Source organism: Sceloporus undulatus, chromosome 2, assembly GCF_019175285.1.
Source record: "Sceloporus undulatus isolate JIND9_A2432 ecotype Alabama chromosome 2, SceUnd_v1.1, whole genome shotgun sequence".
Taxonomy (NCBI): Eukaryota; Metazoa; Chordata; class Lepidosauria; order Squamata; family Phrynosomatidae; genus Sceloporus; species Sceloporus undulatus.
Genome location: NC_056523.1, coordinates 332,100,538 through 332,115,622, shown reverse-complemented (window position 1 = coordinate 332,115,622; position 15,085 = coordinate 332,100,538). Strand labels below are relative to the sequence as shown.

Sequence of the window (15,085 nt, the reverse complement as noted above, 5' to 3'; positions counted from 1 at the left end):
GTCCTTTCGTATCCACGGGGATCTTTTCCAGACTCCGCCATGGATAAGTAAAAACATGGGACTCCAAGTCCTGTTGTTCCCTATGATGGAGTGACATGCGTGCCTCCATTAAGAATAATGGGGCTTCTTGTCTGCAGAAGCTCAAATCAACAGATGGTAAGCCCATGGATAACAAGAGCCCACCCTATATTCCAAACAATTTGGGGGGAATGTTGTATACCTCCAATATTTTACTGATGAAAACTGGCACAGGTGTAGCCAAGCAACATCAGAGTGTGGTCAAGAGAGCAAAAATTACCAATGATGAAAAACATGTATGGGAGGAGAGGCTGCAGCAGTTTGCCTATGTCTGAGCCAAATTAGAAGGGCAAGATTTTGCCCCCTCCTCTCCTCTTCTCCCTGCTGAATATTTAAGTGAAAACCTTTGGGCAATTTGAACTGATAGAATCATAGAATCCTAGAGCTGGAAGAGACCACAAGGGCCATCCAGCCCAACCCCCTGCCATGCAGGAACACTTTGCAGCAATAGAAGTGAGCTAAAGACAAAGGGGGAAAGTAGGAGAGAGAGACCAGGATATATTAAAAACAGCTTAAAAGTGGGAAGGCAGAGGATTATTAGTCCCTGCCAATTCAGGGCATTTGGAGGATATACAGTTGCCGTCCCCAGGGTCCACAAAAGGTGAGTGCTCCATGCAGATCATGGGTTCTATGTTCCCCATGGTTGTTCCAAGAAGGGCCACCCGACCTCAATGGCAACCGTAGGGTTAGTGTCACTCATGGTGTCACCTCCCCCTCCTCTGACCTCCTCCCATTGCACACCATATAGAATCCTTAGTAATGCTTTTTTGTATTAAAGTTACTCGTAAGTCATAATTCCCATATACCACTGAATGCAATGCTAATAGTTCTGACATAAACAACAAGCAAAATTATACCTTCAAATTACAATATCATAGGCACAGCCTAAATGTATTGACATATACACAGTGAAGTTTTGGTTATAATGTGATGTTAAAGAAAATAATAAGAATAAAAACTTCAAAAATTTCATTTTAAAAAAAAATGAAATGTGAAATTTTAATTTTAAATTCTGGTGCCACTTCTTTTTCCTCCCACTGAGCTCCCCCCCCCACCATCTTTTAAAGCATTTTAAAGGAAAGCAGATGAATGCCATAGCCTGTTTCTGCCAAAACGCAGGTGTTTGAGGAGCAGTGGTGTCATCCCCTTTAGGTTGTCACCTGGTGCAGTCCGCACCCCTCGCAACCCCCTAGTGATGCCACTGCCCAACCTTACAAGGGTCAATCTTCCCCCAAGAACCAACTACAGAGGGTATGGAGCCAGCTTCACATAGACAGGATGGGGGACCACACCGTTGAGCCTGGTGTAGGGGCGTCCTGCGTTCAAGGCTCCTGGGAACTCAAAGATGGGGTTCCTCCAGGACAGGCGCCCCTCCTGCTGCTTCCAGTCCAGGCTGCCTGTCAGCCCCGAGACGCGGTCCAGGCCCAGGGGATTCCTCCGGCGATACTCCCGCCACTTGAGCGCTTGTGGAGAGAGGTGATTGGCTGCCGGGCCGCCCGTCAAAGGCAAGCAAGGGAAAGACAGAGACAGAGAAAAGAGACAGAGACCAAGTAAGGAAAGAAGGGGACAGAGGGAGGGCAGAACAGGGGAGACAGCGTGTTAGTAACAATGATCTGGCAGCACTGGCACATTTAAAAGAGGGGCAGACATGAGGGGGCAGGGGAAGCAGACACGTGGGGTGCTGGAAGAAGGAAAGCTAAAGTGGTTGCACAAATCCTCAGAGGGACACCTTTTGGAGAAACCTTTTGCTTGCAATTCACACATGCAATCTTACCCCTGTGATGGTTTGCATTATGAATGGTCCCTGAAATGCCAGGTAGAGGTTTGGTCCTACCTCAGGGGCAGGTGGGCTTTCTGGAAACCCACCAGAAAGGTGGGAAGAGCAAGGCCATCAGAATGGGAAGGACCATGGGAATTAGCCCTCCACCTCTAATGGAGACGTCCAACAGGACTGGTACCCCTATCTTTCATCTGCAGCCACTGTCTGGGAGAAAGGCAAAGTGGTACAGGAGATGTCTGGGGTGCATAATTATGAGGCTATGTAGCAGAGATCTTCTCCCTTGGCCCAATGCCCTCCCCAGAGAAGATAGGCAACACCATTTGGACATTTATGACTCTGCCAAGGGGTGTGTTTGGCACGTGCAAGGAGACAGTGAGGAAGGGACACACAGAGAGAGCAAAGAAAGCTGTGCTTGGCAGCTGCACCTCACACAGCTAGAGCCCTTTCACACCAGGCAATTATAGCATGTTGATCAAGTGATATACTCGAGTCAATTAACTCAGACTTAAGTTGGTCTCAACTAGCTTCAATGACTTGACTTGGATTTGACTTGGCAAAAATGACACCCTGACTTGACTTGAGACTGGTACATTTTTAGTGCCTGATTTGCTGGTGCCATTTTCTTCAAACAGCAGGCAAGACCCACATCTGGAGCACGGGGCACATTTCTTGGAGGGGAACAGCATTATGCAATGGGCTTGAAGTAGAAGCTTTCGAAAAGCTTTAGAAGGCTCCTCTGATGTGCAGTGGATACAGGCCGGCAGTGGCAAGCAGACCTCAAGCCCATTGCCTAATGTGTTTGCTGTTCCTCTCTGAGAAATGCACCTCACATTAAAGTTGGCTCCCAGACTTGAAATTCAACTTGAGACTTGCCTTGAAAGCACCTTGCAAGGACTAGAGACTCAAGACTTGAAGGCAGAGACTTGAGACTTGACTTGAGACGTGGACCAAAAGACTTGAATACGGTGGGGCCTCCACGGATTTAAGCATCCACAGACGGCAAGTCCCATTGTCCCCAATGGTGGTGTATGTATGTGGCCAGGCTAGCAGGTGCATGCATATTACCCTGCCATTAGGGAGAACAGGACTTGAGGTCCCGTGTTTTCGAGGAGTGGTGGTGTCTGGAAGGGATCCCCCACAAATACCAAGGTCCCACTCTACATCACTACACTGACCCCATTTTTCATTGCCATGGCTGCATCCCAATTTTGTGAGGCACAACAGCTGCTCTCCGGCAGAGGATCCCACGTACCTCACAAAAGAGGATGGAGTGTGGGGGGCAGTTACATGGTCACAAATTTTGACCATCCCTTCTTGCTGTTTTGAAAACCTGGCCTCTCAATGCAGTCACACTCCAACTCCCCACCACACCCCGGCACCTTCAGCTTTCTCACCCCACCTACCATTGAGGGGGCGGCTGAGGACGGCACCCAAGGAACCCACACCAACAGCCTCCCCGCAGCTGACTTTCCACTGGGGTTCTGGGTGAAGGCCCCCTACTTTGGCCAGGCCCAGGCCTCCAGACATCAGAGGTGGGATGGAGGCTCCATTGCTCAGCTCATACCCCACAAGGGGGGCACTGGTTTCCGGGGATGCTTCCTTCTTAGAAAGGGGGGCAGGGCTCCTGTCCTTCTTGTGCTGAGTGTTGGTGCTGTCCACATTGCCCGCTTGGCTGCCTGTGGCTGGGGAAGGCCTGGTGGTGGACAGGAGATTGGCAGAGGCCGGGCAGGACCTGCTCCGGGGCGGGTGGCTTTCCAGGGTTGGGGATGAGCCAGAGGAAGAGTCCGCGTTGCTCTGGAAGAAAGGCACGTTGCTCCGGACGGGGGAGTAGCTGCCCAGTGGGGATGGGCGCGTGGTCTCCGGGACAGCTGGGGGCAGCTTACTGAAATGGCAGGTAGCCCCGTCTGCTGAACGCTGGCCCTGGGTTGAGCCCCCCACCGCCATGGGCTGGTCAGCTGAGGTGGCCAAGGTGGAGGACTGGGAGGTGGACAAGAGTTGGTGGGCGGCTGAGCGGCTGGCTGAGAGGCTGTAGAGCTGGGAGAGGCTGGAGGCGAAGTGGCTGTGGAGCGCCCGGGCCTTGGGCTGCTTGGGGAAGTGGTGCTGGAAGACGAAGGGCTGGATGGGCAACGTGGTTGGACGCTGGTCCTTGCTGTAGCGGACAACCTTCCCCTCTACAGCACCACCTGCAAGGAGGGACAGAGAGAGAGAGAGAGAGAAGGGGTGTCAAGGTGGCACTTATGGGTGTGGTGGGAGGGATGAGTGGGTACAGACCACATGCATGATGCCAAGGGGCTGCTAGTGTGCCCAATCCACTTCGGGCTGATCCATGAGGGCATTAATGAGGCACAGGAGTCCTCCAAGGGAATCAGAGAGACAAACAGAAGCAGTTGATGTTCTTTGGATGTTTCAGGGGCCGAGGCTCAACTGTCAAAGGTTTCTGTTTTGGGAAGCCTAAGCAGAAGGGGACCAACAAGGACGCCCTCCTCCCCTGAACCCTGTCAGTGAGTTTTATGAGAGTATCAAAGGAGAAAGCGGGTGACACTGTCCGACCTCTATGCAAAATTTCAGAAGGAGGAGAAAGATCTCCATTCACCTGGCTCTGAAAAAGGACTGGAGGTTTTAATTCTGGAGTCAGATTCAGGCTCTTGCATTTTTGGATGTTTACTTCACATGCATTTCTTGCTTTCAAAGCACAACAAAGAGGTGTTGGAGAGATTCAGGCCCATGGGGTGGGTGTTGGCACCAGGTGGTCTATCCCCTCTTTGCTCTCTGTGTGGAACAAGCACTTTGCCAGTGCTGAACTAGAATCCAGCACCAGCAAAGTCCCTGTTCGGCATTAGCAAAGAAGATACAATCATGGCTCATTTTTATTTTTATTTTACCTGGGGAGGAGAACAAGTGCAAAACAAGCCTCTCCTGGCCGAAATGCCTGTACCTGAAGGAAAAGGCAGCACTATGGTTTCTATGGTTAAGTTGTGCTGGAATTCAAAAACTGCTCTGTGTACTTTGATATCCAAAAACTAGCTGGAGCAATGCACTGCAAAAAGAAGAAAAAACACCAAACCAGGAAAGCAAATGAGCTGCTATGGGAGAAATGTGCAGCCGTGTTTGTGGATCTTGTCCTTTAAGGATGAAGCACTGGGGCGAGAGGAAAGTTTGTCTACGACTCAGAGACCAGGGTTTGAGTCTCCACTGGAAATGGAAACTTACACACTCTCAGTCCCAGAAAAACCTCTTGATAGGCCAACCATCATGTCAGAAATGGCTTGAAGGCACACAACAGCAACAACTGTGGGTGGAGAGAAGGCAGAAGGGCAGCTGAGGGGAACTTTGGGGTGGAGGGAGACCCAGACAATCCTCAGCCACAATAAAGATTTTACCTGTCGATAAGTTACTTTGCATTCAAATCCCCCACAGATATATGCATATGCGGCAGACACAACTCACAACAAGCTACCGTAATAAGGTGCACAACTTCAAATCAGGGGCTTTCCTTCTTTGCAGGTCTTTAAACAGAGGCTGGACAGACATTTTAGAGGAGTGCTTTGGTTGTGGATCCCTGCATGGCCAAAGGAGGCTGGACTGGATCCCCTCAGGGCCCTTTCCAATTCTAGGATTCTATAATTCTATGAAGGCATGGCTCAAGCCATAGCAAATTTCTGCCAGGAATTCTCCAAGGGGCCTGGGGCTACTTTACCTCAACCTTGCATTTGTAGCACAGGAATAATAATGATGGTCTACCTTGCAGGATCATGGTAATGCACATGAAAACAACCTGAATGCACCCAGGGATTGGCTCGGACTAGCCTAAATCTGCTAAATTCAGGCTTGTGTACAGACTGAAGACAGTCCAAATGCATCTGAGGAAGCAGATTCAAGTCTGGGAAAGCTCCTACTGCCAACTCTTTTCTTTCAGTTAGTCTCAAAGGTGCTACAAGATCTATCTGTTTACATTCCTCTGAATACAGTCAGCTCCCTCCCCTTTATTCACAGATTTTTTTATCCATGTACTCCATAGGACTTGAGCATCCACAGATTTTGGTGTCTACAGGGGGTCCTGGAACCAAACTCCAGTGGATACTCAGGGGGAAAAAACCCAGGGAAAGGTGGGGGCTGAAGGAGCCTTTGACATCTAGGATGTCCACCTGCTGGCCTGCAGTCAGCTGGAGTCCTTTGGCTGAGCCACACTTTCCACATTTGGGGTGGATGACCATTGCTGGATCTTAGGGTCAGACGGAGGCCACTTCCTCTGCCCCTAAAGGCAAGAGGCGCCAGAGGGTTTGAGACTAGGTTGGCTGGCCTTATAGTGTCCAAGGGGCACTAAAAGAGGATGGCAGCAGAAGCAGGGAGACCCCCACTCCAGATCACAGTCTCTTGTCCCTCTCCTGCAAGCTGACTGCCTCTCTTCTCCACCCTCCACCGCTGCCATGTTGTGGGAGCCATTCAGATGGCAGTCCTGCTCTGCTCCTCTTGAAGGGCACCCTCAGCACTGAGCACAGGCTGGCCAGGGAAACCCATTGGCATCCCTGAGGCAGCTCCACTGTGCCACTGCTCCCCTGGTGCCTGAATCAGGACCAGGGAGGCACATGCAGCCAGTAACAGGCAGTGATGCAGACCTGAGTTAAGGGATTCAGGCTCAGATTCAATGACTTGACTTGGACTTGGCAACAAATATGCAGACTTAACTCAAGACTTGCATATTTTTAGCGACTGACCAGCTGGTCTGACTTCATCCAGAAACAGCAAACACATTAGGCAAGAGTTGGGCTTGAGGCAAGAGTTAAGGGCCATTCAGCATCCTGTCCGTGCTGCATGTCATAGGAGCCTTGTAATGCTTTTAAAAGGCGTTGGAAGGATCCTTCCAGCTCAAGCCTGTTGTGTAACAAATTTGCTCTTCACCTCTATGAATTTATTTTGCCTAACTTTGTGCACGTTTGAAATCCAACCCAGCCTCCCATACACACACTACAGCCACCTCTTTTTTTTTTCTGTAGAAGTTGGCTCCTAGACTTGAGACTTGACTTGAAAGTACCTTGCAAGGACTTGAGACAGGACTTGAAAATAGAGACTTTAGACTTGTAGTAAAGGGCTCGAATACATCCCTGGCTACAGGAGAGAACACCCTCATGCATTCACACACAAACACGCCCGCCATGCCAAGCCAACCCTCCCCCTCTTTGCCCCATAAGATTTAACCTTCTCTCTGCTGGCATGCCAGAGACTCGGCTCCTCTCACTAGCCTTCCTTCTCAGGGTCTCAAAGGAAAGTGACGTGTCCAACAAGGCTCTGCTTCCTGAAATGGGAGAGGGGCTTGCACGGGGTGGGTGGGGGAGATCACATGCAATGGCACCTCCTCTACATCTTCTGCAAGCAAACAGGCAGCTCCTCTTTCATGCCAGCTGTTCCGGGCGAGATGCAGGACACAGACATGCCCAGGGGATGCCACCCAAATGAAGCAAAAAGGTTTTCTGCTCCTAAAGCCCTGGGAAGAATCTCATGTAGTCCCTGGGACAGATGGAAACCCAGTGGCTATGACAAGCAAGGAAAGGAAAGAACTCTGCCAGGGACTCAGAAGGAGGAGATTTGGAGTGTTGTCCAAGAAACTCCCCAGGGAAGGCGGATGGGGAGGGATGTTGCCTTCTGGTCAGAAGAGGCAGGAGCTGTGTTTGGATAAGGGCTCTGGCCTTCTTATCAGGTACCAGCATGAATGCCAGCAACTCAAGCAGCACACATGTCTGCGATAAGGGAAGGTGTACGTTAGCTGTTGCTGATTTGTGGGGACCCTAAGGGTTTTTGTGGCAAGTTTCTTCAGAGAGGGTTTGCCACCATTGCCTTCCTCTGAGGCTGAGACAGTGGGACTTGCCCAAGGCCACCCAGTGGGTTGACACAGCCGAGCAGTAATTCAAACCCTCTTTTTCAAACTAGGGGGGGAGAGGGAGCTGTCATCTCTATGATTTATGATCCTCTCTAAGGGATCAATGGGTAGAGGAGCTGCCAGTTGCTGAGCTCACACATTGTCTATTAATGGCTAGCCTTTGGATTGGGGCCCACTTCCAACAGATTCCAAAGATCCTTTCGATAGCTATGCAACACCTCCAGGCATGCAGCAGCCTTGGAAAATCCCACAAGCAGGCAGTGGGTGAGGGTCATGAGGGAGCCTGAAAATCACACTTTAAAAAAAACACTTGGGGTCTCAGGGAGCTTTGGAGAAGAGCTGGGAGCACCCAAAGGCCACAAAAGTGGGTTTGGGGACCCATGAGGGGGCTTTCCACACCTTTGTCCAAGCAATCCCCTTCCCTTTCAATAGCAAGACCAACCTTCCTTTCCCAGAGGCTAGCAACCAGCTCAAAGCCTCCAGGAAGGCAGACACAAATTGGCATGATGCAGAACACCCTCTTCTAAAAGCACAATACTCCAACGGTAAGCCATATGTCTCTCACACACAACCATACACCCAACATGACCCACAGAGATGAGGGACTAACACATTCTCAGGGCAAAGCACACCTTCCAAAACTGCCAAACCATTTCAATCAAAATAAAGTACAATCCAGTTCTGGCCATTCCCTTGCTGTATTTGTATTTGGCCTATACATTTGGAGGCATTTGTTATTGTTGTCATTGCATGCTTTCAACTCATTTCCAACATATGAAGACCCAAAGTTGAACCTTTCACTGGGTTTCCTTGACCAGATATGTTAGAGGGGTTTGTCTTTGCCTTCTCCAAGGCTGAGAGAGTGTGGTTTACCCAAGGTCACCCAGTGGATTTCCATGGCCAACGTTCAAACTGCTACGCCAGGCAGTCTCTCTTGGGAGCATTTTGCTTTGCATGATTTTCCTATGTTTAGTGTTTTTTTAAACCTGTGCCAAAATAGGGGTTGGTGGGAAACATCTGCAGCTGTCCACTTATTAAAAAAAACCTGCCAGCCCTTTTTGGTGTCTTCCCTGGGCTGCCAGGGCATGGCCATCTCTCCCTCGATTGGCACAGAGGAGGCCAGCCTGGCCTTTGGCATTCTGGGGATCTCCTGGCTGGGACTCCCTCCTTGACTGCCCATAATAAAGAAGCCATTCAGGGATTCCGGGAGAGAATAAGGAGCATGTCTTAAGACCCTGAAGGAATCAGTGGCATCACTAGGGGTGTGCAGGGAGCGAGGACCACACCAAGTGACACTCAGAGGAGAATGTCACCCAATGCGGTGGTACACCCAGTGCAGCTGCTGGGTAAGTAATAAAGAACATTGCATCCCTTTCTCACTTGCCCAGCAGCCACAGTAGTCCCTTCTTAAGACGCTCAGGAGGTGGGGTTTTATCAGGTTTAGTAAAAGGTCATCCTTCCAGAGTTATCAGGAAGTTGCCTTGGGCTTTTGGGGGTGCAGACAGATGCTCCATGGCTTCTATCCCTTAGGAATCCCACCCCTGAGGTGGGGAGCAGTGGTCTTACCATCAGCTCGCGCTCGGATGTCTTTGTGGCCAAGGCTACTAGCAGAGCTGGCCCCGACCTCCACCAGAGTCGAGAAGAAGGGCTGCTCAGGTCCCTCCTGCCCACAGGAAGCCACATCCCGGGAGCCCGAGTCCCTTCTATGGGCACTACCGGACCCCTGTTCGCCAGCATGGTGGCCCTCGGAACTGTGGTGGAGGGAGTGGATCCAGGGCATCGGTGGGAGGCTCTGGCTGTGCCGGGGGGCTTCCCGATCCCCCTGGAAGATGGAGCCGCCATCCTTCTGGTACTCCGGGATGGGGGAGAACTCCAAAGAAGAGTCCCGGCTGGCCCGGAAATGCGGAGAGGCACCGTTCTTCTTCCGACCCTTTGCCAGCTCTGCAAAGGATGTCACTCGCTTGGGTGGGGAGCTCTGGAGCACCAGACCGGGGCTGTCGCTCAGCTTGACCGGGCAGCTCATCATGCGCTCCAGGGAGCCCAGCCGACCGGTGGTGGGGCTTCGGTCTAGGTTGCGGTCATAGCTGCGGGACCGTTGCCTCCCACCCACCAAGGTAGGTGGGGAAACGTTGACGTACACCTGCCCTTCGATGGCAGTGTTGGCGTTGGCCTCTGGTACGGCTTCCCCCTGTGACTCCTCCTGGGAGCCGTCCGTGTCGCTCTCCCCCGGCCGCCGGAACAGGTAATACTCGGTGGGCTGGAGAGGGCTGCCCCGGGTGTGTTCCTCGGAGCAGCTGGTGATGGACGAGCCGGCCGGACTGGGGGACGACTGGGAAGACAAGTCGCAAGTGACCAGCTTGTAGTAGTTCTGGGTGGCCACCACCAGCCGTGCCTGGCTCTGGAAGCAGGCAGTGAGGTCCGAGGAGCCCTCGGAGGTGCAAGGCTCACAGAGCGGTGGATAGGAGTTGCAGTTGGCATCCAGGACTGGGGAGGAGGGGCCATGGCACCCACAGGCCTTCCCAGAGCCCCCCAAGCCATGTGGCTCGCAGGGCATCTTGGTCTCTCGAGGGGAGGAGTGGAGGTCCAGGTAAAAGGCCCCTGTGTCTGAGTGGCTGCCAGAAGAGGAGTCGCAGGAGAGGGGCCCCGAGTTGAGGTTGGCGTGGTGCCCGTTCATCTTGTGGTAGAGCGCACTAAAGTTGACCAGCACCCCATCTGAGCTGTTGCAGGAGGAGTCGCTGACATAGCCCATCTGCTGGTCCAGTGGCTCTGACTGGCTGGAGAGGCTGCAACACCGGCACCGCTGGAGCTCAGAGCTGGAGCAGCTACAGGTTCGGCTGCGGGCCGCCTCCTGGCTGGGAACCAGCTCATCGGAGTCATTGGCCCATTCCTGTTCAAAGGAGAAGCTGGAGGGTTCCCCCTCACGGTGGCAGCTGTACTCGTCCAGCTCCATGCTCTCTGGCCCCAGGTGCCTCCTCTTCTGCAAGTCCTCCCCACCCAGCTTGTCCTCCTGGCCATCCACTGTGTCCAAGCGACTGGTAACCGTAGCTGTAGCACTCCATGGTTTGGCCACGTGGTTGGTGTCATGCAGGCGGAAGGGCGGCAGAGTCAGCTCACTGTGCAAGTGGAAAGCGGGCTGTCCGCTGTGCAAGTGGAAGGACTTCTGCTCCAGGGGGTCATCTTCTTCGTAGGGCTCCTGCGCCTCTCCTACATCGCTCAGCAGGAAAGGATTCTGACGCTTGCTGGCCCCGGGAGAAGCCAGGTCCTGGGGCTTGCTCTCTTCTGGCGTCTCTGTGGCTGGGGCCAACTCTGCGTCTGAAGGAAGCTTATGCAGACAGCTGCCACCACTGTAGACTAAGGAGTCCGCCTGCAAGAGGTCCCGCTCTGGAAAGGGGCTCGTCCGCACTGTCCCCAAGTTGGGCTGGCAGAAGGGGTTGTTCCTCTTACTGGGGCCGCAGCACTGCCGGTCGGGCACCTGGCAATGGACCAGGGGGATGTGGTGGACGATGAGCGTCTCTCCGGCCAGCTTGGGGGGGCTATCCATCATCATCGCCGCCACTGGTGATGATCTCCGGGCCCCCTCCGGCATGGAGGCTACCCATGGAGGGGCCGTGGGGAGGAAATAGGAGTTTATTTTATGGCACTGGAAGATGATTTCCTTCGCCTAGGTTAGCCTGGAAGGGAAAAACAAATAAATAACAGTGAGCACATTTAAAGACTATATTTTTACCTTAAAATTCACTATAAGCAGAGGAGCCAAAGAGAAAGGAAAGGAAATTGGGGGTGGAGCATTTCTGTACCCAACTCAGACTCCCTGAAGCCCACCCACAGACAGAGAAACACCAGGTTTAGGACCCCTGTGACACACATGCATCTTGTGATGTACAAATCCACCTCTTTTTATTCTGTCCATCACCATCCTGCCCTCTGAAATTTACAAGACTCCATTTTCCCTTATCCAGCCTCTCTCACATCTCCCATGAAAGTCTTGGGACACTGAAAAATGATCAGCAACACTGAGAAACCATTAAAAGATCTCCTCCCAGAAAAGTCTGCCCCATCAAACAGGAAAAAACAACATGATGTTCTTTTAAAGAGATCAACTACATTATTGTGAAAGGGGCTTCTTTGAACTATGGTGCACTTTTATCAGGTTCACAAATTGAGCTCCTGTGCTGTGCAAGGAAGGATGGGGATTTGCAATACCGCTGCAAGGGTAGAGATTTTTCAATTTCTAAGATTAGGATACTGGGCAAACCATGGGACCTCAGAGAAACAACGTGGGTCCCAGGGCAGAATAATATTGGGAGAGGCCTCTTCTGCATCCACACAAGGCTGTATCCACCCAGTCCATCAGAATGTGGTCAAGGTAGCAAAAAATACTAATAAGGAGCCCTGGTGGCGCAGTGGAAAAGGAGCCCTGGTGGCGCAGTGGTTAAATGCCTGTACTGCAGCCATTCACTCAAAACCACAAGGTTGCGAGTTCAAGACCAGCAAAAGGGCCCAAGCTCGACTCAGGCTTGCATCCTTCCGAGGTCGCTAAAATGAGTACCCAGACTGTTGGGGGCAAATTAGCTTACTTGCTAATTAGGATACTTGCTGTTCACTGCTATGATCTTTGGAATAGCGGTATATAAATAAAACAAATTATTATTATTATTAATAAGGAAGGACCCACAAGTTGTAACAGAAATTTCAGGAAACTTAGATTTCTAGGATTGGCAGACCAATAGGATTAGCAAGAGGACCTAGTAATTGAAAATCCATAAGTTTATTTCCAGTTGTCGACAAAGGAAAACATTGAACTCAGTGGAATTCAAGTTCCAAAAGCTGAGAACCCCGAACAAGACAAAATGGCTCTTTTTATATTATTCAAGACAAAGAAGCTTCTTCAATACACCTGATTGGCTAATTACAATTTAAACATATAGAATTCTTACAATCAGAACAGAAATACATGCATACATTAAAACTGCATCCTCACTCCTTACCCCTCCTGTAGGAATTCAGTGGAATTCATCCTAACCTTGCTTCTGAATGTCAACTATGTATCCTTATCTCAGTAGTTTATGTTATGTCTTTCTACTGGTGCCAGCTTCCATCTAGGTCAAGATGCACTCACTATTCCTTTCCTCTAGTTTTTCTAAACTCCAAGCCTTTATTTCAAAAACCATCTCTCTGGCTGACAAAGGTGACTCCATCTTTCTATAGTTTTTATATTTAAACAAGGAATTTCCACCACAAGTTAATAGCAGCTTGCTATTTTCGGAGCCTACAGGGAAGGGGAAGATCTGTACAACCCTCTTTTACATTTTCAACTCAAACTCATTCTGCAGCAATGGAGGTAAGTTGAGGGCAAAGGTGGAAAGTGGGAGGAGAAGGGAGCAACAGGGACATTTTAAATGCAGCTGAAGAAGTGGGATGGCAGAGGATTACCTAGGATTGTCCCTGCCAAATCAGAGCAGTTGAAGGGTGTGATCTTGCAGCATATGTAAATATATTGACCAGGATCTAACATCAAGGTGATGTATCACTAACCTCTGCCTGCAGAGTTAGGCATCAATTGTGCTACACAACTCCCCTTGCATTTAATGTCACACCACCAAATGCACAACAATGTGGATGCACAAGCACAAGTGTATCCAATGGCATTGCATGCATCACTCTACTTGCACAAACTTAAAATGAATAATAGAATCATAGAATTGGAAGAGATCACAAGGGTCATCCAGTCCAACCCCTGCCATGCAGGAACTCACAATCAAAGCATCCCTGACAGATGGCTATCAAGCCTCTGCTTAAATACATCCAAAGGAGACTGCACAGCACAACTCTCCGAGGCAGCATATTCCATTGTCACACAGCTCTTACTGTGAAGAGGTTCTTCCTAATGTTCAGGTGGAATCTCTTTTCCTGTAGTATCTATTGCTCCATGTAATATTCTCTGCAGTAGCAGAAAACAAGCTTGCTCCATCTTCAATGTGACCCCCCTTCAAATACTTAAACAGGGCTAATATATCACCTTTTAACCTTCTCTTCTCCAGGCTAAACATCCCCAGCTCCCTAAGCCGCTCCTCTTAGAGCACAGCTTCCAGACCTTTCACCATTTTACTCACCCTCCTGTGGACACTCTCTGGCTTGTCAACATCCTTTTTGAATTGTGGTGCCCAGAACTAGACATAGTATTATTCCAGATGAGGTCTGAGCAAAGCAGAATAGAGTGGCAATATGACTTCCTTTGATCTAGACACTATACAGTCACCCCTCTGTTTTTGTGGGGGATCTGTTTTGGACCCTCCCTTTGTGCGCAAAAACAGAAAATCACCAATATTCAAGCCTCTTTGGCTTGAATGGCAGTGCCCCCCGTTTTGTCTCCCTCCACTTCCCACCTGCGAATGGGCGAGGGACACGGACTCCAAGTCCGTGAAAATGGAGAGGCGACTATACTTCTCTTGATGCAGCCAAAATTGCACTGGTCTTTTTAGCTGCTGCTGATGTTCAAATTGTGGTCTACTAAGACTCCTAGATATTTGCACACGTTGTCTTGTTAAGCCAGGTGTCACTAGGCTTGCCATTTCACCGCTGCAGCCGTGACCTTCCCGGTTTTTTGACCTTGGGGAAGATCTTTCCCGGCTTCTGCATTCTGTCACCCGGAGACAGCTGGACACCTGATCTATCTTCCCTTCCAAAGCAGCCTCCATCTGTTTGTGCTGGAGAGGCTGCAGCCAGGCAGGGAGGAGGAGGAGGGGGAGCTTTTCATTCAGCCCGGCAGAGACTCAGAACAGAAGACTTTGCAATTGGCATGCCATTTGGTCCTGCTAAACAGGGGCAATAAATACCTTTGTAAGTTGGTAAACAGATCATGTGATCTAACTAACTTGCTTAGGAAGTTCTCTCGCACAATAGATCTCTCCTGCTTTCCCTTCCGTCTCTCCATCACCATGCATTGCTCTCTCAACTTTCCACCGAAAGATGGTGAGACACAAACTTCTTCTTTTACCTAAACTATTCACTAGATAGGTTAGGACAGGGGTCGGCAATCTCTGGCCCGCGAGCGCCTTTCCGCCGGCCCCCGGTCCCTCCTGCCGCCGAAATCGCCACCGATTTCGGCCGCTCCGGCCGCCATTTTGTCCTTCAAAATGGTGGCGAAGTTTGCTGCCATTTTGAAGGGCAAAATGGCGGCGCCCATTAGGAGGCCCGCTGCGGCCTCCGGAGCCCTGAAATGGGAGGCCCGCTGCGGCAGCCGGAGCCCAGAAACGGGGCTCCAAGAGCCGCACCGGGATTCTGGGAAGCCCGCTGCAGCAGCCAGAGCCCAGAAACGGGGCTCCAAGAGCCGCACCGGGCTTCTGGGAGGC

General features: G+C 50.9%; 1 protein-coding gene across 8 annotated transcripts in view; it reads right to left on the bottom strand.

The window, feature by feature from the left end:
- The window catches only part of RUSC2 (RUN and SH3 domain containing 2), a 73,750-nt gene that overhangs the window by 24,024 nt on the left and 34,641 nt on the right, over positions 1-15,085 (bottom strand). For 3 of the 8 annotated variants that reach the window (XM_042452279.1, XM_042452275.1, XM_042452276.1), the window contains exons 2-4: positions 9,300-11,404; positions 3,262-4,041; positions 1,371-1,562 (exon numbers count right to left, since the gene is read on the bottom strand). In XM_042452279.1, coding sequence (XP_042308213.1) covers positions 1,371-1,562; positions 3,262-4,041; positions 9,300-11,319 — 2,992 coding nt within the window. In that variant the 5' untranslated portion in view covers positions 11,320-11,404. Of the gene's footprint in view, positions 1-1,370; positions 1,563-3,261; positions 4,042-7,054; positions 7,348-9,299; positions 11,405-13,846; positions 13,982-14,569; positions 14,693-15,085 lie in introns of those variants that run through there. The other 5 variants (XM_042452277.1, XM_042452278.1, XM_042452273.1 and 2 more) reach the window with 5 other exon arrangements.